The sequence below is a fragment of the Lampetra planeri genome, chromosome 51 (assembly GCF_965212315.1).
Source record: "Lampetra planeri chromosome 51, kcLamPlan1.2.h2, whole genome shotgun sequence".
Classification (NCBI taxonomy): Eukaryota; Metazoa; Chordata; class Hyperoartia; order Petromyzontiformes; family Petromyzontidae; genus Lampetra; species Lampetra planeri.
This window is the reverse complement of record NC_136157.1, coordinates 5,354,611-5,376,523: the sequence shown is the minus strand read 5'-3', so window position 1 is coordinate 5,376,523 and position 21,913 is coordinate 5,354,611. Positions and strand designations below refer to the sequence as shown.

The 21,913-nt window shown below is 46.4% G+C and overlaps 1 protein-coding gene across 2 annotated transcripts; it reads left to right on the top strand.

Annotated features, from left to right (window-relative positions):
• The first annotated feature begins 481 nt into the window (after positions 1–481).
• Positions 482–20,751, top strand: LOC144734359 (claudin-1-like). Of its 2 annotated transcripts, none has more exons than XM_078616466.1 (6): positions 482–664; positions 6,848–7,170; positions 12,274–12,438; positions 13,911–13,995; positions 15,875–15,985; positions 17,465–20,751. In XM_078616466.1, exons 2-6 carry the CDS (start codon positions 6,909–6,911, stop codon positions 17,502–17,504), a joined length of 663 nt encoding a protein of 220 aa, XP_078472592.1. In that variant the 5' UTR covers positions 482–664; positions 6,848–6,908; the 3' UTR covers positions 17,505–20,751. The 2 variants fall into 2 exon arrangements, with proteins under 2 accessions (XP_078472592.1, XP_078472593.1); XM_078616467.1 differs by lacking the exon at positions 482–664 and adding an exon at positions 3,144–3,279.
• The last annotated feature ends 1,162 nt before the right edge of the window (positions 20,752–21,913 follow it).

Genomic DNA, 21,913 nt, shown 5'->3' with positions numbered 1-21,913 from the left:
CCACCCACAACTCACTCACCCACCCAACCCCGGTCGCGACGTCACATGAGAGAGTGGCGTATGAACAATGCACCTGCACGCCAAAGCCAAGCCAAGCCGTCTCTTGCTGCGTTTTTTGGTTTGGCCATGTTTGTTTGTTGTAGTAGTACAAAGTTAGACTGATGGCCTTAATCGAAGTTGTCTTGTGGTTGTTGTTGTTGTTGTTTGATTTGCATCCCACTGCGATTTTTGCACACAGTGTTGGTGTACGGTGCTTTTTCGGCAATATTTTGCTGCCTTTTCTTGGATTTTCTGTTTGCACATAGTCACATAGTCACTTTAAGATGTTTTCTTGTTCATGTTTTTTTGTTTGTTGCGGTTGCACCCGATTCAAGAGCCGAATGGCTCACAGGGCTATACCTAATACATGAAACTTGTCTCCTCCCACCGTGCCGACCTCCCCACCCCACCGTGCCAACATAGCTTCGGGCTAAGACCTCCCTCCTCATCATCCCCCTTCACACACAGGCACACACACACACAGAGAGACACACACACTCGCTCACGTTGAGCGGACAGGACGCTTACCTGCGCAGTGCACAGCAACAGCGGAGGCGAGCACCATCGGCGTCTCGTTGCGTTTCAAGGCGATAAGAGGGACACCTTAACGCGGCCAAGTCAAGGCGTAAGTATTGAGACGCACTTCAGAGAGAAAGAGAGAGAGATTCTTCAGCAATGAAGACGAGATGTTAAGTACTGTACTGTGGAAGTGTGTGTGTGTGTATCTCGACTGCTACAATTGCGAGGGAGCGGTGGAGCGCGATTCGCTTATACAAGAGCTATAACTCGATGCTGTATTCTATGTCAGTTTAACACGTAGGCTTTCGCGAACATCTATAATATAGTTTTTTGGGGGGGTTAGATCGCGTAAATATGAATGTCTCGTTAAAACCGCAACCACCCGACAGCAAATTAGTAAGGGGTTTGTCACATAAACAGAAAGTACAAATTCGTCGCTAGAACAGCACTAGTGTATAGTGTAGTGTATAGTGTAGTATACTAGTACAGCACTAGTATATAGTGTAGTGTATAGTGTAGTATACTAGTACAGCACTAGTGTATAGTGTAGTGTATAGTGTAGTATACTAGTACATCACTAGTGTATAGTGTAGTGTATAGTGTAGTATACTAGTACAGCACTAGTGTATAGTGTAGTGTATAGTGTAGTATACTAGTACATCACTAGTGTATAGTGTAGTGTATAGTGTAGTATACTAGTACATCACTAGTGTATAGTGTAGTGTATAGTGTAGTGTATAGTGTAGTGTATAGTGTAGTGTATAGTGTAGTATACTAGTACAGCACTAGTGTATAGTGTAGTGTATAGTGTAGTATACTAGTACAGCACTAGTGTATAGTGTAGTGTATAGTGTAGTATACTAGTACAGCACTAGTGTATAGTGTAGTGTATAGTGTAGTATACTAGTACATCACTAGTGTATAGTGTAGTGTATAGTGTAGTATACTAGTACATCACTAGTGTATAGTGTAGTGTATAGTGTAGTATACTAGTACATCACTAGTGTATAGTGTAGTGTATAGTGTAGTATACTAGTACAGCACTAGTGTATAGTGTAGTGTATAGTGTAGTGTATAGTGTAGTATACTAGTACAGCACTAGTGTATAGTGTAGTGTATAGTGTAGTATACTAGTACAGCACTAGTGTATAGTGTAGTGTAGTGTATAGTGTAGTGTATAGTGTAGTATACTAGTACAGCACTAGTGTGTAGTGTATAGTGTAGTGTATAGTGTAGTGTATAGTGTAGTGTATAGTGTAGTATACTAGTACAGCACTAGTATATAGTGTAGTGTATAGTGTAGTATACTAGTACAGCACTAGTGTATAGTGTAGTGTATAGTGTAGTATACTAGTACAGCACTAGTGTATAGTGTAGTGTATAGTGTAGTATACTAGTACAGCACTAGTGTATAGTGTAGTGTATAGTGTAGTATACTAGTACAGCACTAGTGTATAGTGTAGTGTATAGTGTAGTATACTAGTACAGCACTAGTGTATAGTGTAGTGTATAGTGTAGTATACTAGTACAGCACTAGTGTATAGTGTAGTGTATAGTGTAGTATACTAGTACAGCACTAGTGTATAGTGTAGTGTATAGTGTAGTATACTAGTACAGCACTAGTGTATAGTGTAGTGTATAGTGTTATACTAGTACAGCACTAGTGTATAGTGTAGTGTATAGTGTAGTATACTAGTACAGCACTAGTGTATAGTGTAGTGTATAGTGTAGTATACTAGTACAGCACTAGTGTATAGTGTAGTGTATAGTGTAGTATACTAGTACAGCACTAGTGTATAGTGTAGTATACTAGTACAGCACTAGTGTATAGTGTAGTGTATAGTGTAGTGTATAGTGTAGTATACTAGTACAGCACACCGGTTGTGTGTTGGAGAGCCAAGCCGCAACATTTACAATCCGAGTTCGACGTTTCTCCAGTAATCACAGCCGGCATCATCAGGTGTACAGCCAGAGGTTGTTGTTCTCTGCTCTGACACTGATGAGACTCGGCCATCAAGACACAAGGCTGTTTGGTACAATACGTCAATAATGATCGGACCACGTTGGTTTGCCTGTTCACCACAGGTACTGGTGTGGTTAATGCAGACTTGATTCCTTGCAAAAGGTTTCTTATTTGGTGTTTTGAACATCTTAACAGCTCTCGTATTATTGCCGGAAAGGGTTAAACCCATTCTTATTAAATCCTTTATATTAAGTTCGCTTGCTTGCTTAGGACCGTGCAAATCTTTCGGTCGTTTTTTCACCCACTTCCCGTGATCCACGGGAAGTGGGTGAAAAGACTCGTTGTGCGTGACAATGCATTTTCGTGAATTTTTTTTCTCCAAAATTTTACACTGTTTAGGGGAAAATGTTTAAATATGTAATTACCAATTCTTTAATGCTGCCAGACAATCATCTGACCCATAGGTGGCAGCCATCTGAAGCCAGAGGACGAAAGGACTCTAGCCGCCCCGATGCCACGCATATAAAGGATTTATAGTGAAAAACTTTGTTTTTACGGGTTAATTTTTTTTATACCACCACCACCACAACAACCACCGCTCTGCAATTGACGGCAAACAGAGTGTGTCGTCGTCGTCGTCGCTACGATGTCTCCTCCTTCTTCTTTGTGAATTGAGGCGTTGCGTCATTACACGTTGATGCACACACACACACACGGTCTGTTCTGGATGACCACAGTCGCACCTAGGCCTCGGCAAGGTAAGGTAATTTACCCTTTTTACTGGGTGAAAGGGTAAAGGTGTCGACATGCCAAGGGGTAAGGGTAAAGGGTAGGGTAAAGGTAGGCTCGTTGCTTTTTACCTTTTACCTTACCTGCCAAAGGGTAAAAGGTAGGGTAGAGTGATTGTATTGTGGTAAGGTAAAGGGTAGGGTAAAGGTAGCCTCGTTGTTTTTTACCTTTTACCTTACCTGCCAAAGGGTAAAAGGTAGGGTAGAGTGATTGTATTGTGGTAAGGTAAAAGGTAGGGTAAAGGTAGGCTCGTTGTTTTTTACCTTTTACCTTACCTGCCAAAAGGTAAAAGGTAGGGTAGAGTGATTGTATTGTGGTAAGGTAAAAGGTAGGGTAAAGGGAGGCTCGTTGTTTTTACACTTTTACCTTACCTTGCCTAAGCCTAGGCTCGCACCACTACGACTGGAGCGTTTTTAATCTTCCATCTGTGCATCAGGTTGTCGGCATCTACTGCTCTGCCATGGTTTGTGCAGTGGGTGATGCGATTTAGGGTGGACCATGAGCAGAATGGCTCACAGGGCTGATACTCCGACTGATGCTCCTGCTGTTGTGGAGTGACTCATGCAGCCAGCTATGGCTGCAGAGTTTGGTAGTACAAGCTTTTATGGCTTGATTTTGGTGATTTTTGAAAAGTTTTTTGCTTCGGCCATGTTTGTTTGTAGTTGTAGTACAGAGTTAGAATGATGGCCTTAATCTAAGTTGTCTTGTGGTTGTTGTTGTTTGACTTGCATCCCACTGGGATTTGTGCACACAGTGTTGGTGTACGGTGCTTTTTCTGCAATATTTTGCTGTCTTTTCTTGGATTTTCTGTTTGCACTCAGTCACATATTCACTTGAAGATGTTTTTGTTCATGTTTTTGTTTTTTTGTTTGTTGCGGTTGGACCCGATTCAAGAGCCGAATGGCTCACAGGGCTACACCTAATACATGAACTTGACCTTGAGTTGTGTGGAAGATAAAAACCCAGGGATCATCTGAGTTTAATGGATGATGCATACCTGTCAAACCCTTATCAGTGCCCGACCTTATTACAGACGAATTCAGACCTTTTTGGTCATCACGTGCCCCTTATACATCTCAATGTTTATCCTACAAAGTCCCATCACAACGAGAAACACAAACGAATGGACACATACTATTTTTTATATTAGTACACGCTTTTATTTAACTCACTCCGACTGTTGTCGTAGCCTTAAAAAATATTGTAACTAAATTTTTACCCACTTCCCAATGTGCTATCGACTGCAAACTTGGTATACTAATGTCATACTGATGACAAGACTTTATTCTATCATTAACATTTAAAACAAAGATTTTTAACATTTTACACGGCTTTTTATTTAACTCTGTTGTCGTATCCTCAAATCTTGTAACTCTATTTCAACCGTCTTCCCAATGTCGTATCGACTGCAAACTTGGTATAGGTATGTCATACTGATGACCATACTATATGATATCGTGAAAATTTTAAAAATATATTTTTAAACAATCTTTTTTACGGGTCTAATTGTCCACGCTCAATCACCACGGCCCCTTAAGCTATGGCAAGCTGCGGGGCCACTTCCTGGAGTCGTGGAGTTTTGTCATTACGCGGACGGTACATTTAATTAAAGCGTGTTTAAAAAAAAAAGTATTTTTAAATATTTCGATTTAAAGCTTTCGTGACTGCAGGGATTCATCTTCTTGGTTCTTTCGGTAAAGTCACGTAGAAGGGAAGTAATAAAATAATAAAAATAAAACACAATAAAATAATTCTCACGACGTTTCGGCCACAACGCAAGCAGCCGTCCTCAGGTGAAAACCAGGTCTGTCGAGGCGACAGCGTCTGAGTTTTATTTTTATTATTTTATTACTTCCCTTCTACGTGACTTTACCGAAAGAACCAAGAAGATATTTTTAAATATTTTATTTAGGCCCGTATTGAAACGGGCTGTACGCCGTACGGACCTGAAAACAACATTTTATCTGTACAAGCACACGGGGTCAACCGAGTGGGTTGACACGGTATGATGATGGGTGGGGGGACCGGTGCTTTGGGGACGGACGACCTTCATCCAGCAGTGGAATGATCGTGACCCATGCTCACATATGTTTGTAGATTCGTCGTTATAAATCTATCAAATCAAAGCCGTAAAACTCGGAGGCAACTAAGACTCGCATGAGAGCTCTTTAAGGACCGGCTCCTGCTCGACGATATTCACACCCATCGCGGCTCTTTAAATATTTGCGTTTTTCTTGTTTAATACCAAATTCGGATGTTTTTTTGCCTCTCGTTAATTTGGTTGCCCACCCCTGAACTAGTGTGCTCAGAACGCCTCTCTGCAACGTACAGCCCGGTAAACATGCCAACGTTGGGGTAACGTTGCCCCAGTGTTGTGGCAACGTTACCCCAGCGATGGGGTAACGTTTCTCTAACGTTGCGGCGATGTTGCCCCGACCTTCCGATGTGTTACGGGGAGTGTGGCAATCGATATTCTTTGTCCGGTATTTTTCGTGCGGATAATTATTCGCAGAGCGTGTGAAGTGGAGTCTCTTCAGCGTAGTAACCCAAGGAACAATCAATATTTGTTCCGGTTGTGGGGTTGTTTTTGTCAACACAATTTCCTGAGCGCTGCCGCCTCCCTCCAACGACCCAACACGTCAAACGACCAGGGACACACAGCACTAACCAAAGTACTGTAGAAGAAGATAGTTCACACTTTTCTTGCATCGAACAAGGTTACGTGGGACTTGGGAGAAGAGACGATGGTATGAGGAAGAAACCGGGATCTATGTACTTTTAAATCTAGATTGAAAACTCATATCTTTAGAACCACTTTTTTGTTTGGATTTTTATCCGCCCCCGCACCTCCGATTATCACGGTTGGCTACGTACACTGCAAAACAAGTTGAAGATACACACATTAAATCATCTCTGAACTGCGATTGCGGTGAAACCCAAGCCATCAAACAACACAACACCGGCGAATGCGCGATCCATGCAACATCCTGGCGGTGTCCCTGCGGTGCGCACAACATCTACTGCTTGGAATTTCTCTCACTTGATACAGCTGTCGTGCTGTGACGGTTCCACCACCTGAAGACGGAAGCTTGTGTTGCCTCCGAAACGTCGTGATTTTTATCAGATTTTTATTTTACTTTTATTAATTTAAATGTTTTACCTACGTGACTTTACCGAAAAAACCTAAGAATATGAATCCTTGCAGTCACGAAAGCTTCAAATCTAGAATCTACTGCTGCCCCACAAACATGATGGGAGGGAATTCCAAAGCGGAGGAGTGCGAGAGGGATGAATTGGCGAGAGAAATTGCTATGACGTGCAGTTCGGATGAGACGAAACGGGCAAGTCTGGAAGGCCGAGTCCCCAATAGTTGTGTAGGAATCAATGAGGGTAGTTTATGGGAACAGTAACCATGGTAGTAGCGATAGACGAGTGACACGGAAGCAACTGACTGCCGGTGAGTGAGTGATTGGCTCGATTTAGTGAATGCCGGATCATTGATCAATCTGGCTGGGCTGTGTGTGTGTGTGTCCGCAGTGCCCATCTCAAAATTCCAGACGAGACGAACGTGAGACAGCTGACCCGGTGACATTCCACGATGGGAGCCGGGACCAGATCTGATGGTGGTGGCGGCGGTGGCGGCGGCGGGGTCACCTTGGCCATGCACGTCGTTGGGTTTGCGCTGTCCACGCTTGGCTTTGGCCTCACGGTGATGGTCATCTATCTCAACTGCTGGAGCATCTACAGCCACGGGCCTGGCACCTACATGCAGAGCGGCCTGTGGAACATCTGCATGAGGAATGCCAGCACGGAGCGCGGCGAGGTCTGCAGGCAGTTCTACACGACGCTGTCGCAGCCCAGTAAGTGCCCACCCACCCCGTGAGGTCGCGTGTCCGGTGAGCGACCTCGACGTTCGGAGACTCGGTGATCATCTTCCCCGCGAGTTGGAGTGGCCTTCATGTCTCGCCGAGTGTTGGTGATTGATCACCGGCGAGTGGCCGTCATGTCCAGCGTCCGCGATGAATGCCCCTGCGAGTCGGCTCAATATCCGGTGACGATTTTGGTGACCTTAATAGCCAGTGATTATCTTTTTCATGATGTTCAGTGAGTGAACCCCGATGCTCAGTGTGTGTTTTAATTAATGTCCAGTGAGTGACTTTGAAGTGCACTGTGAGTGATAAATAGTTCAGCGGTATTTGTGTAAAGTGAGTGATCTTATCCACCAAGCGTCTTTGATTCATGACCAGTATTTTAAAGTCCTCTTTGTCCAGGGATTCGGGTGAGTGTCCTACATGCTCATTGGGTGGGCACCTCTTCCAAGACATTCAGCCAGCACGGAAGAGTGGGCAAAGATTCTCCCTAAGGCGAACTCTCTCGAGCTCCTTCTGTCTTGACGCCCATCTGCCAGCAGTGGCAGTGATCAAGTACATTACAGCGTTGCACCTTGACCTTCGACCGCTTATTATAGCCCAAAGCCAGCGTTCGTGACGATTAGCGATGTTGTAGACAAAACCCCCCATCATTAACACGGGCTTAGCTGATTCAGTGTGTTGCTGGCGAGGGCAGGATTCTATTTTTTTTTGTACAAGATTGCGTTGTGGCCGAGATCCACACTGCATTAAGGCATTACCCACACTGCACATGCACGATTGCTGTAATCGTGAAGATTAACAAAAACTCCTCTGCCCACCCCGCTCTGCCCCTTTGCCCACATCACGCGTCAAGCGTGAAGCCGTTTTTTCACAAAAAGCTTTGGCGACGCTGGGGGACAGCCTTTGTGGCGCTACGGCTTGATCCGGAACTCTATTTTGGTCGCTTTAGGTTCACCTCAAAAGCTGGTGTAAGTCAAGAGTAGTCTCATGACTCTGGTGTACTGTTGGCCGAGCGGAAACTTGCGAGGGGACCCGTACCTTTCGTGACGACAGCAGCTGGCAGCGGTGTGTGCGTTCAATGTCACCTGTAGGGTAGCGATTTTTTTTATTGATGAGATAGCTCATAATGTACCTTGTGTTGCCGTGACACTGCCCTTCAGAACTACCGTATAATCTAGTTGTAGATTAACAGATTATGGTCTTGTACAACTTCGGTAAACGTATATAATGCAGTGAAGCAGCATGATTGGTGTGGGCCCACGTGCAAGGAATTGAATGGGACCCCCCCACCCGTACAATTTCCACAGGTCCTACCGTCTCGCATTCACGTTGTATTGTGGCTATTGAAATATCGAGGGGGGGGGGGGGGAGTTTGTTTGTTTGTTACCGAATTAGAAGAAAAAAATGCTCCTCATTGTTATTTTGGTTGCCGACCCCTGGCCTAGGAATATTATTGAAACTACCTTATAGATATTAATGAAATTCAATTCAATCCCAGTAGGTACCAAGATCTCAGTAGAGGCATAATGTGCCTCCCTCCACCACCCTATAGGGCGAATTTGCAGTTACGTGATTAATCTTTTAGGGACAAACTCCGCACTTACGCTGTGCATTTCACAGTTAAGCGCTAAAGGAAAAAAGAAACAAATTGTAAAATGTGATTATTGTTATTTTTCAATAAAAAAAAAACAAAAATATTTCGTAGGTTAACCGACAAAAACTCAATACGATGGCGTCACTGCGTCATTCGATTTTCGCAGAAGCAGCTCACAGAATCAGCTCACAGAAGCAGCTCACAGAAGCAGCTCACAGAAGCAGCTCACAGAAGCAGCTCACAGAAGCAGCTCACAGAAGCGTTCAAGAAGCCCTGAAGTTACTCCTTATGAAGTAATCTTTGTTAGTAGTCATCTTTTTAATCTTCATTTTGTTATTAAGTAAACAACTGTACTGCCACCCGAACACAGGTGCCAATTCCCCAGACTGTCCGGGTCAACTCAGTTCGGACAGTCCAGGCAATCCAGACAGTTCAAACAGTCCAGACAGTTCAGACAGTCTGGGCAGTTCAAACTGTCCGGACAGTTTGGACAGTTTGGACAGTTTGGGGAGTTTGGACAGTCTGGACAGTCTGGACAGTCTGGACAGTCTGGACAGTAAAGCCTGTTTGGACAGTTTGAACAGTTTGGACAGTTTGGACAGTTCAGACAGTCTGGACAGTCTGGACAGTTTGGACAGTTTGGACAGTCTGGACAGTCTGGACAGTCTGGACAATCTGGACAGTCCGGACAGTCCGGACAGTAAAGACTGTTTGGATAGTTTGGACAGTTCGTACAATTCGGGCAGTTCGGACAGTTCGGACAGTCCGGACAGTAAAGACTGTTTGGACAGTCCGGACAGTTTGGACAGTTTGGACAGTCCGGATAGTCCGGACAGTCCGGACAGTTTGGACAGTTTGGACAGTTCGGACAGTTTGGACAGTCCTGACAGTCCGGACAGTCCGGACAGTTTGGACAGTTTGGACAGTTTGGACAGTTTGGACAGTTCGGACAGTTTGGACAGTCTGGACAGTTCGGACAGTTTGGATAGTTCAGACAGTTCGGACAGTTCGGACAGTTGGGACAGTTTGGACAGTCCGGACAGTCCGGACAGTCTGGACAGTTTGGACAGTTTGGACAGTTTGGACAGTTTGGACAGTTTGGACAGTTTGGACAGTTTGGACAGTTCAGACAGTTGGGACAGTCCGGACAGTTTGGACAGTCTGGACAGTCCGGACAGTTTGGAAAGTTTGGACAGTCCAGACAGTAAAGACTGTTCAGACAGTCCAGACGACAGGTGGAAACCCTTAGGCTGCTCCCCTCTGGCCAGTGGATCCTCATGTGTCGCACCACCTGCACAATAATCCATAGCAGCGTCACCAATGTACGTGCATATGCCGCTGTAATCTGAGACCTTTATTTGAGCAGTAGCAGTGGTCAAACATGGGGAGGGAGGTGGAGTCCCATTTTTGCTGCCCATTGTGTTTGTGAACCTGTATATTTGTACGCAGTGCAGCGTCTTATTTGTTGTTTTTAGACAATAACAAACGTCCGACTTTTAAAGACACTATCGTCGACTGCCCAATGATTCAGGGCGCTCACCCAATGAATGCCACCCCCATTGCTTGCTTGAGCTTGGGAGACATCGATTTTGTAATACGGTAACAACAACCATTATGAATATGCACAGCCCCCTTGTTATTCCACTGCTGGAATAACAAGGGGGCTTGTCCACAGCGCAGTCCCACAGCCCTGCGCCATGCCTGTGTTCATCCGATTCAGTTTCCGTGATATGACGACATTGTACTGTATGTTGAACTTATTTCGCACCGTACGTAGCCAACCGCGCTAGTTAGAGGTGCGGCAGAAGGTCAACGAATGAGTTTTAAACATAGATCAGTGGTTCTTCACCTGGGGTGCATGCACCCCCTGGGGGGGGCGAGATGCCCTTTCTGGGGGTGCGAGACGTGGCCAGATTTTTTTCGAAGGCAAATCACCGAAACCCAAATTAAGCACGGACACGTAGGTGCAACTACTTTGTTTCGTCAAACATAAGTATTTAGTATTATACATATTTTTTACGATTGAGAACCAATGGGGTGCAAGGCTGCAGTAACGGTTAACAACCACTGATCTAGATGATTTCAAAGTGCATCGCTCCAGTGGCTTCCTAATATTCTAAGGAAGAGCGTTCCAGACGGCCGCAGAAGCGCTTTTGAAAACGCGCAATGCGGTGACCCGCCTGCGTTCGACGGTTAGCCAAAAGTCTCTGCTGTCAGGAGGTTGGTCACATTCCACGTGATTTGGCCACAGGCAATAATCATACCAACATATTTTACAGTGCATGCGGGAACTTAGGGTTAAGCATATAAAACAAACTGCCACCCAAGGCTCCAAAGCCGTAATAACTGGTGATGAAACTCGTTGATTTGCATTTTGCGAAGATTCCACCCCTAGTTTAACAACGCGTCGTAAAGTGTGCACTCAAATGGTTAACAATCTCACACGAGTCACGTGACCAGGAGATGCCAAATGACTTTGGTTATTGCCAGGTAGTGACTTTCAAGGGGGCACTAAAAAGGTTTTGTTTGACCCAGGTGCCGTTTACATCGAGTCTGGGACGTTTTACTGCGGGGGAGAGCGGGGGGGGGGGGGTGCCCTCATGTCCGCCTGGCAAATGAGATGACAAGGATCGATGGGCGTTGCTTCTCAAGCGGTGGCGTAACCATCCGTGTTTAAACCGTGTCCTCGAGTGAAGTAGGGTCCAACACATAAAAAAAAACTCCGTCGATTGACACAGCATGGCCAGGCCTTTATGCCGTAGTGAGTTTACATTGGGCTGTCAACATATTCGGTCTCGACACAGTAGAAACAACTTGTTCAGTATCTGTTTTTTTGGAGGTGAACAGGTGGCTGCGACATCAGAGTGGTAAGCTGACACAACTGAGCTTCTGTGTTCGAATTCACTCAACCGCCCTTTGATTAAACTGTAGGGTTCTCAAGTGCGCCGAGTTGATCATCTCAGCCAGGTCACCGATGACAAAAATCCACAACGTAACATTTTCTTCTGCGTTTCATTTTTGCTCAATTCAAGCCCTGAGAATAAAGAGTATATCTTTCACCCTCACGTGACAAATATTACTCTCTTTACCAGGGCAGGTGGGAAAGCGCTGCACCCTGCTATGTGTAAGAGGTCACTTTCAGGAGGCATCTTGGAGGTAGCTCTGTAATATCTGCTTCTGTGGGCCGTTCTCCAACGTGAAGGGTTGCACTGCTCGGTGAGAGATCTGGACGGATTCTACATTTCGTGACAGAATGCTGATAGTACCTATGTATGTATGTTGAACTTCTTTCGCACCGTGCTAATCGAAGGTGTAGGGGAAGGATAACAAACAGAAAGCAGTTCTAAATAAATAAGTGTTCATTCTAGATTGTTTAAAAGTGCACAGCTCCAGTGGCTTCCTAACATCGAAAGGAGGAGCGTTCCAGACGGCCGCAGCAGCCGTGACAAGAGTCCGCGTTGCGATGATGCTGACTTGCGCTATCGCGCGGGCTGCAGGGTTCTTCCAGGTGGTGCGTGCGCTGATGCTCATGGCCGTGGCGGTGGGCGCCATCGCGCTCTTCGTCTCCACGCTGGGCACGGCTTGCGCCCGTCGCTTCAGCGAGCACGCCAGCACCAAGACCAAGCTGACCTGCGCTGGCGGTGCCCTGTGGCTGCTCTCGGGTTCGTAACGGACGGACGGGCGGACGCATGGACCAACGGATGGATGGACGGACTTACGCACGAACAGCTGACGGACGGACGCACTCATGCATGGACGGATGTGACGGCCGCAGGGATGGATGGATGCACGGGTGGATTGATGGATGCACTGACAGACGGACGGACGGATGGATGGACACGGTGATGGATGGACAGACACATGGATGCATGGACAGATGGATAGATGTTGCGGATGGATGGACGTGCGCACGGATGCGCGGATGTGCGGAAGCATGGGAGGACTGAGCAACATCACATATCCGACTCGCTGCGGACTGAGCTCTTAGGCAGATCTGTTCAAAGGTCGGATATGTGAACAGCGATATAAAACGTCATTATGTGGCGTTTTCATAAGCAAAATACATTGTTGTGCAATGCTATGCTCTCGCGTATATGTTCCTCGCGGACCAGCGCGGTGTAGTACGGTAATTTAAACCCGCACGGCGTGGCGTAGCGTAGGGAGGCCCTCATTCTGCCGTAGCGGATTAATAAAAAGGGTTTGCTGCACATGCACGTACATGTATGTTTCGTAAGGGAGCAGCGGCGTTGTCTTTCCCTGTACCCTGCAAAACCTGTTCCCTCTTTGTTGAGACCAGAGGAGAAGGCATTATTAATGCAGCAGTGTCCATTCAGCCACGCTGCTCCGCCGTGCACAGCTCCGGGGGTCAGCCTCGTCACGAAGTTTCCAGGGTGGCTTCGCGATTCTCCAACCTCGCTGAGACAGACAGACAGAGAGAGAGAGGGGGGTCACGGGTAGACCCACGGCAGGGATTTGATACCCGTACACTCGCGACGAGACGGCAACCGAGCTGAACTGCATTCTGTGCAGCTTCCCGTGACGATATGGGATGCGGTTATTCAAACATTTTTTTTTAACCCGTGTTACGGTGTTGATTTACACGACCCGTGTAGTTCACCCGGAATGCACCCAATGCCATCAGACCTCAGAAGCTAAGCAGGTGTGTTGAGCCTGGAAAATGCTGTGACGGGCAACCACCATGGCCATCGTTCGTCGTTGTGGGCAGTGCAGCAAAATTCCATTGTGCTTCTGTACTCCCTCTCCGCCTAACTTCCGCAACGCACACTGACCGGCGTGGTGAAGTATGATCAAATAAGCCTCACTGGCTGCACGGCGTGGTGTTTGGCCCTCAGCCAGCAGTAGATTGACAAACGGGGCTGTCTGCGTGGGTTTCACACGTCGGCTTTCCCGACCCATATCCATAATAAAGTTTTTTTTGGGTTAGACCGCGCACATTTATATTGACGATGCATTGATATGTACGCGATCTCACCCAACAAGTACCTTGATTGTGGGTTGTCTTTGTGCGTGTGCGATCGATTCGATAATCGGCGCTTGAAAGAAAAGAATCGATGGCGTGGAATGTTGCACGTGACGTTTTCTCTCGTGCTAAGCTTTGCCGTGCTACTCGCAGGTCTCTGCGTGATGCTGGCCGTGTCCCTTTACGCCAACTTCGTCGTGAAACAGCTGTACAACCCGCTGGAGCCCTACGGCGTTCGGTGGGTACAAAGACGAAGATCCCCCGTGTAGGCTTAACAGACTGTCGGGGCAAGTGCTGTTCGCAAATAGCACCTACGAAGGCCGGCACGGGCACACGAGGGGGTGGGTGGCCAGCACCAGGCCCGGGCCGCCTTTGTCTCCCTAGTGGCGATGCTTACACGCACCGCACCAGGTACTCATTTCAGATAATTGTCACTTGTGTTGGCCATGAGCGGGGATTGGTCTCGGATTACCGGGTTCGTACTGCAGCGTGCTAAATGCTACGCTACCGCTCCCCACTCTTTGTCTTCCTTCGGCCGGTACACACACACACTCACCCGCCTGGGACAGTGGCCACGCATTAGTCACGTGTTTGCCTAGGCTGCACACGCACGATTTTCAGCAATCGTGGAAAAAAAACTTCCCTGACAACCTTGGGTAGCCCTCGCCCTTTGTCCATATCAAGAGTCGAGTGTGAAACCGGAAAATTCCAAACCGGGACAAAATCCCATTTCCCCCCAAAAATACGGGAAACTGGGGACAGCTGTTCTGCCTCTAGGGCTGTATGGACCAATCCAGGGCATGTTTGGTAACTTTTACTGGAAATTTTTATAAAGGAGCTCCATAGCTCGTCAAATTCATCGACATTGAATAAAGAATCTGATTCTAAGCTACAGATTGTACAGATGTATGTATTTTTCGATTTAAAGCTTTCGTGACTGCAGGGATTCATCTTCTTGGTTCTTTCAGTAAAGTCACGTAGAAGGGAAATAATAAAATAATAAAAAATAAGACATTAGTATGGGAAATAATGAAAATGAAACATTATGTTTTATTTTTATTACTTTATTATTTCCCTTCTACGTGACTTTACCGAAAGAACCAAGAAGATGTATGTATGTTGAACTTTCGCAATGTACGTAGCCAACCACGCTCATCGGAGCTGCGGGGGAAGGACAATAAACTAAACACAAAAAACAAAGGTTAATCGCAAAGCTGGTGTAAGTCACAGTAGTCTCATTGCTCCAATGTACTTTTGCCCAAGTTGTAAAAGTGGAGGGCAATTTGCGACGGAACCCGTGCCTTCCTTGACGACAGCAAACTGCCAGCAGTGTGTACGTTAAATATCACCTGTAGGGTAGTGTGTGTGTGTGTGCTTTTATTGATGAGAAAGCTCTGAAGGTGGCAGGTGTTGGCATTACACCGCATCCAGCACCACCATATAATCTGGTTGTAGATTAACAGGTAAACGGATTTATGGAACATTGGTAAACATTGTACACCAGGGGCAGTGGCAGTTACGCTGCACGTGGCCTGTAAGTGCATCGCACACAGACGTATGTATGTTGAACTTCTTTTGCACCGTACATAGCCAACCGTGCTAATCGGAGGTGCGGGGGAAGGACAGCAAACTAAACAAAAAAAGCAATTCTGAAGAAATTAGTTTTCAGTCGAGATTTAAAAGCGCTTAGCTCCTGTGGCTTCCTAATATGGGAAGGAAGAGCGTTCCAGACGGCCACAGAGGCGCATCTGAAAGCGCTCGATACAGTGACCATCTTTGTTCGATGGCCAGCCAGAAGCCACTGCTGCTGCGAGGATGACCGGAGTTCGCGTGATGATGGTTCATGCTCCTTGACGAGATGGCTACGAAAGGGCTCAGTGTGTAATGAACACTGATGCTGCTGGCATAGTATGGTTGGCACGGGGGCCCCGGCCCCTTTCGCCCTGTCCAATTTTCTACCCCCACCCCCCCACCCTACTTTGTATCCTGCCGCCCCGGGGGCCCCCTCCCGTCCGGCCCCGTTGGGTGCCTGTGCAGTTGCACCGCCTGCACGCTCGGGCAGCGAACTCCCCGTGCGTGTCGTGCTGAATGGCGTGCGGCTATTGCTCTCGCCGCAGATTCTCGTTCGGTGCTGCGCTGTACACCGGCTGGCTGGCCGGCGCCTTCATCGTCATCGGCGGTGCGCTCATGGTCGCCGTATTCTTCAGGAAAAATTCCCTCCGGACTACGTGAGTTCCGCGTCTCTACGTGTGCCCCCCCCCCCTCCCCGCTCCGTCTATGGCACAGCGGTGGCCAACTGCCATACAAGTTGAACGGCTCACACAATTTCACAGGCAATTTAACCCCGCACCCACTTAGTACAGGAAACTTGCAACGCATAGCACTCCATTGTGTGATTTGGCCAGGACTGAAAATGAGGGCACGGTGCCGTTGGAAGATATTTACCTTGGACGGTTTAACTTCGAGGCTCTCAACGTGTCTCGCTGTCATTGGCATGAGGCGCCGTGGTGGCGAGATGTTAACTACATTAGCTGGCATGCACAAGGTCGTGGGTTCGATACCGACCCTGACGCCTGCTGTATATTTGGAGTTTGCATGTCTCTCCCCATGCTCGCGTGGATTTTTCTCCGGTTTTTCCCTCCACGTTTAGAATCAACATCATGCGTTTCGAGTATTTCGCTGCTGCAAATTTCCACTCGATAAGCTGCTTCATTGAGATATCATTTGTGGCCAGGTTGCTTCTGAAAAAGAGCTGTACAGCTCAGTGGGCCTCACCTGATAAAATAAAAAGTTGATAGTTTTGTTTGTTTTTTTACTCGAGCAGCCGTGTGCGGCTCTTTAACCCACCGCATGCGGCTCTTTGAAAGGGGCATTAGGCACAACGTACCATCGCAGTAGCGAGGAATAACGAAACTCTGCCGTGCTGTGCCGAAAACTGTCAATATGCGTACACCCTTAGCCGAACTCAAGGGTACTTTTGGCTCTCAGTTTGTAAAAGGTTGGTCACCCTTGGACTATGGGTTTAGGTTACCTCTGGAGCGAGACATGGGTAATCATTTTGCAGGCATTGCATTACTCTTCGCTGAATGAAAATGAAATGGTGTTGATGAAAAAGTATCGTAATGATGTTAAATAAGAATGTGGAGCTATTTGTCAATCTGCTGCGGCTGCTGCTGGATAAAGGCCTTCTGCACGCCGTGAGGGTTGTTTCACCATACTTCACCACACTGGTCAATGCGTGGGGGGGGGGTTGAATCGGCGGGGGGTGGGGTTGGCGCGAGGTTGTGCCCTGTACCATGCTCGTCATTAATGTTCTCCGTGGTTGGGAATCAAACCAGGCTTCGCCAGGTTCACAGCACAGCGCATTAACTAACCACCGCCAATCATGAAAAAACATGTGACTGTTAATACAAATAATACTTTCATTTTATGTAGCGTCATGAATGCTAACAGCATCCCACAACGCTGTACATTAGTTACGTACAAGGACCAAATCGGACATACGCTTTTGGCGAACGGCTCGAAAGAAGCACAACACACACACACATACCAGGCAAATGAAAAACCCGACTACCAAGCAAAATCTATAAATGAATAAACAAATTAAGAAATGGCACCAAAAACAAAAAGCGCTAAGCATTTAAACAATAAGCGAGCACGAAAACATTCAAATGAACTCACAGTTCCTGATTCCTCTCCACCCACAGGTACAGATTCGTCATCACTGACATCATCGCGTCCCCTTAAGGAGCAGGCGAACCAACAGCCCACGCTCGCAGAGGACACTTCTAGACCGGGCGGAGAGAGGTTCAAGTTCAAGTTCCCACACTCATCCAACCCTTGTCCTCAAAGGCGGCTAAGGGAGCAGCAATGCCGCCTTAAACGCGCGGCAAACGCAGAGCACCATTGGACTAACGGTTGTTTACCGCCGGGCTCGGTGAGCGTGGTCCTTCCAACCCATCCGTCTGTTCGTGGCTTGGAATGTCACGGATTCATTTGAACTCTTTCCCGTTGCCGAGGCATCAGCAATTTGCAGGGCGTGGGTGGGGGGCGGTCCCCGTTTACCGCTGAATCTCGGAACGCGCGAGCGGTTCTCCGTTAATTTCATTTAGAGGGGGCATAGTAGCGCCGTTGTTTTTTCAGGTATCGTTACTCGCCGCAGAGAACCGCAGCGACGCGACCTGCTGCCACTGTGCCGCACGCCCTCCCGCGTGGCCTTTCACTTCCGATTCCGTTCCAATGACGTGCACGTACGTACGCGCGCGTCATTGGAACGGGAAAGGTTTTCAAGAGAGCTGCGCGCGTCCTGATGCGTTCTTGCTGGGCGTCGCGCGTTGTTGCTTGACACGCGCGACGTTTCCCCCCGCGCACTGGGAGCTTCTGCAGGAGGCGAAAATTTCCGAGCGGCGTGTTGTTCGGCATCGAAGTCTCGGCCACGTCGCTTTCACGTGTTTAGTGGAAGCTTCTTCGGTCACTGTTTGTCCAGTTCACGAAGCGCCTGGAGCGGAAGGTCGGGACGATGTGCCCAAACGACACGCGGTAACAACTTCGAAAACACGTCGGAGCGTGCGGGGCAAACGCGAAAACCTACCCAGTAAAATGTGCGCTGCGGGATTTCTGATGTTTGTTAAGTAAATGTTTCATTTCATTGCAATATATAGCACATGTATATAGCAAATACACGTGTACAAATTAGCAAATGACGAATGATATGCTTTTGTGATTTCAGGCCGAAGTGTGTACAGTAGGAACTGTGATAGTGATACATTTTTTTAGGAAAACTATTTAATATTTAATTTGCCCCCTCTTTTCGCTCCGCCTGATGAAGACCGCTTGTGTTTCGATCGAAATGTCGTGGGTTTCTATTTGTACATTATAAATTTTATTATCTTTTATTTAATTTTAGTATCTTTAATTCTCATGTGTACTTATCACGTGAACCACCATAATTTATTTAACCTGATTTGCAATGTCCATAATGATTTTGTACCTGATTAGTGTCACTGTGGAGAATTTTCAGTTCCAAAATAAATAAGTAGACCTAATATCTGTTCCTCCACGTAATTACAGTTGGTCATCGATTATCCGGCTTCCAACATTATCCGGCGATCCCGGACCGATCCGGGCAAACCGGCAAAATCCGCTCCAGTCCGGCATTCGTCAAACACACATGGTTGTTGAAACAAGAGCGTAGTACCTACATCACCGCACGCGTAGTCTTCGATATTGGAGTGGCAAGTACGGCAACAGTAAATACGGTAACTTTTTTACAGTAGGATATTCATTTTTTGTCTATTTGTACGTTTATTTATGCCAATTTCATATAGTGAACACATTTAAACACGCGAAAAAACATACACAACACCTTAAACATTAAATGTGGCACCCAAATCCCACCGAAGCCGCCGGATAATCGATGATCTACTCCATGTACGTGTTTATATTTATGCATTACATCAGCCACATTGCCTTCTCGTCACAAGCATTGGCTCGAGCAAGCTTGGCTGCTGATGAGGCACCGAATGTAAAAACTGGTTCTGAGTTTGAACCGATGTTGCTGAAACGATGCATTCCCAGAAGGCGGTATGTCTGATGAGTTGTGCAAAACAGCACCGTTTCTTTTTTTTAAGCGGAGGGACAGATATTCGAAGGAGGCATATTTTCAACTGATTTACTTTGTGCGTACGTGTTTATATTCGTGATTGAGGATAGGAATGTATACTGTTATCTTTAACAGTTAACGATTGTACCTAAATCATTGTCGTCAGCCACGGTCAGTCCACGAGTGGATGAAGGCCTCCACATGCTGTGTGCGTCTTGGGGGGGGGGGGGGGGTTGATTGACTACACTTCCCCAAGCTCATCAGCATGGCTTGGTGAAGGTGAGGGAGCATAGCAGACTTTGCTGCGCCGTGCTCTAAGTCGCTCTCGCAAGCCCCTATACCAGGGGTCGGCAACCTACGGCTCCGGAGCCGCATGCGGCTCTTTACGGGCTGCTTCTTGACGATATGTACGTATGTACAGTATGTACTCAGATGCATTGCGGCTCTTGAAATACTGAATTTTGTACCGAATTGGAAAGAAATGGCTCTTCTTGTTATTTTGGTTGCCGACCCCTGCCCTATACCAACCTGCTTTTGTACAGAGGTCGACCATCCACACTCGCAAGTGCTGTTACCGATTGCCCACGAAGGCCGACATGGCAATGGTGTGGCCAAAACCACGCATGTCTCCTTCATTGGTGTGTTGTTTACACACCGCGCCAGGTATTGCACTGGTTTAAGGCTGAGTCTACCTAGGGGAGGCCCAGGACCGGCTCGGATACCACTCGCCACTGATGTTGGTCGTGAGCGGGAATCGAACTGCCACTCTCCAGACACTCGCCACTCACTCGGCAAGGTTGCTGCAATGGTAATATTTTTTTTAGACGATTATTGCGATCCGTAATAGAGTTTCTTTGGGGTTAGACCGCTAATCATTAAGGGTTGTCACGTAAAGAAACGTTTCGATTTAAAGCTTTCGTGACTGCAGGGATTCATCTTCTTGGTTCTTTCGGTAGAGTCACGTAGAATGGAAATAATATAATGAAAAATATGAATGCAGCTTGCAAGCTGCTTGCGTTGTGGCCGAAACGTCGTGAGAATTATTTTATTATGTTTTACTTTTATTATTTAATTTTTTCTCTACTACGTGAATTTACCGAAAGAACCAAGAAGATTAAAGAAACGTGTCAATTCTTTACTAGTTCAGCACACAGCGGTGTGTTGGAGAGTAAACGAACAGCATTTACAATTGCAAACCTTACCAATTAATGGTGCCGGGTGGCTATGGGTTTAACGACGCATTCCTATTTAAATGATCTAACCCAAACAAATTCTACGTATTAAACTGGTTATTGCGATATCCGTTGCCCATAACTTTGTATTATCATGTTATCGTCTTGTTTTTGTGCTTTGCTGTACTACCAAGTACAAATAAAGACTGATGAAAAGTTATTCAACTGCAGTTCACTCAATATAAGCACGAACAACCATGATTGTACGTTTCCTAGAAGTACAATATATCCATAAGATGTTTTTTTTGGGTTAGATCGCATAAATTGCAATGTGTTCGTAAACCCGCCAAAACATATCCAATTCGTCACTAGTTCAGCACGCCGGTGTTCGCTGAATGGTGATGCTGGTTACTGGCGAAACGTCACAGTATTCGAATTGTAAATGTTGTGGGTTTACTCTCCAACACACCGGTGTGCTGAACTAGTAACGAATTGGCACGTTCGTTTACGTGACAAACCTTACTAGGTGGCTGTTTTGTGTGGTGGCGAGTTTCACGACGCATTTATATTTACGCGATCTAACCCACCAAACCACTATTATGGATAATATTGGATGGGGCAATGCGTACGAATGACCCTCCCCACTCCCACTGGACATGTTATCCACTCCCCATTAAAATAACATCACTCACACTGCTAATTTTTGACTTGTGTTAGGTGGTGGTGGCGGATTTAACGATACATTTATATTCACAAGATCTAACCCAACAAAACCTCGGTGGTGGATAATATTGGTCGCGAAAACCCACTGTCTTAAACTAAGTAGAATTTTGATTTGAAGCTTTCGTGACTGCAGGGATCCAAACTTTTTGGTTCTTTCGGTAAAGTCACGTAGGTATAAAAGAAAATAAAAAACTTATTTTTTAATGTATTTTTTATACCTACGTGACTTTACTGAAAGAATCAAAGATTAAGTACAATATATTTTGTCGTCGAACCTTTTGCATATGAAAACAAAACAACACCGTTTTTTAAACAAGAGTCCATGAAAAAACAACTGCGTTTACCTCCATGTACAATGAAATGTAAGTAACCAACGAGGCATCAGTGGTAGGGGAAGGGACAGAGAATAAGTGTTTCTCATTTCATGGCGAGAAACCGTAAATGAAACCTAAAATATGTTTAGGAGGTAGGTATCATACCTAAAACAAATCGGGATACAAGATGAACATTGGGAGGATTTTGGATTAATTGGAACCCTGTCTGTTTTGATTAAACATTCGTAACGAGCAGTTTTCTTTTACCCCCTGAGAGTGAATTATTTGGAGGCACGGGAAATCACGGATGGGAAGGCATCCAGAACGCCACCAACAATTGCCTAA

Excerpts from the sequence above, each read along its gene's own strand:
- LOC144734359 (XM_078616466.1), top strand. The coding sequence starts at position 6,909 with ATGGGAGCCGGGACCAGATCTGATGGTGGTGGCGGCGGTGGCGGCGGC. Across the intron at positions 13,996-15,874 it reads CTGGAGCCCTACGGCGTTCG|ATTCTCGTTCGGTGCTGCGC; the intron begins GTGGGTACAAAG and ends CTCTCGCCGCAG. Across the intron at positions 15,986-17,464 it reads AAAAATTCCCTCCGGACTAC|GTACAGATTCGTCATCACTG; the intron begins GTGAGTTCCGCG and ends CTCCACCCACAG.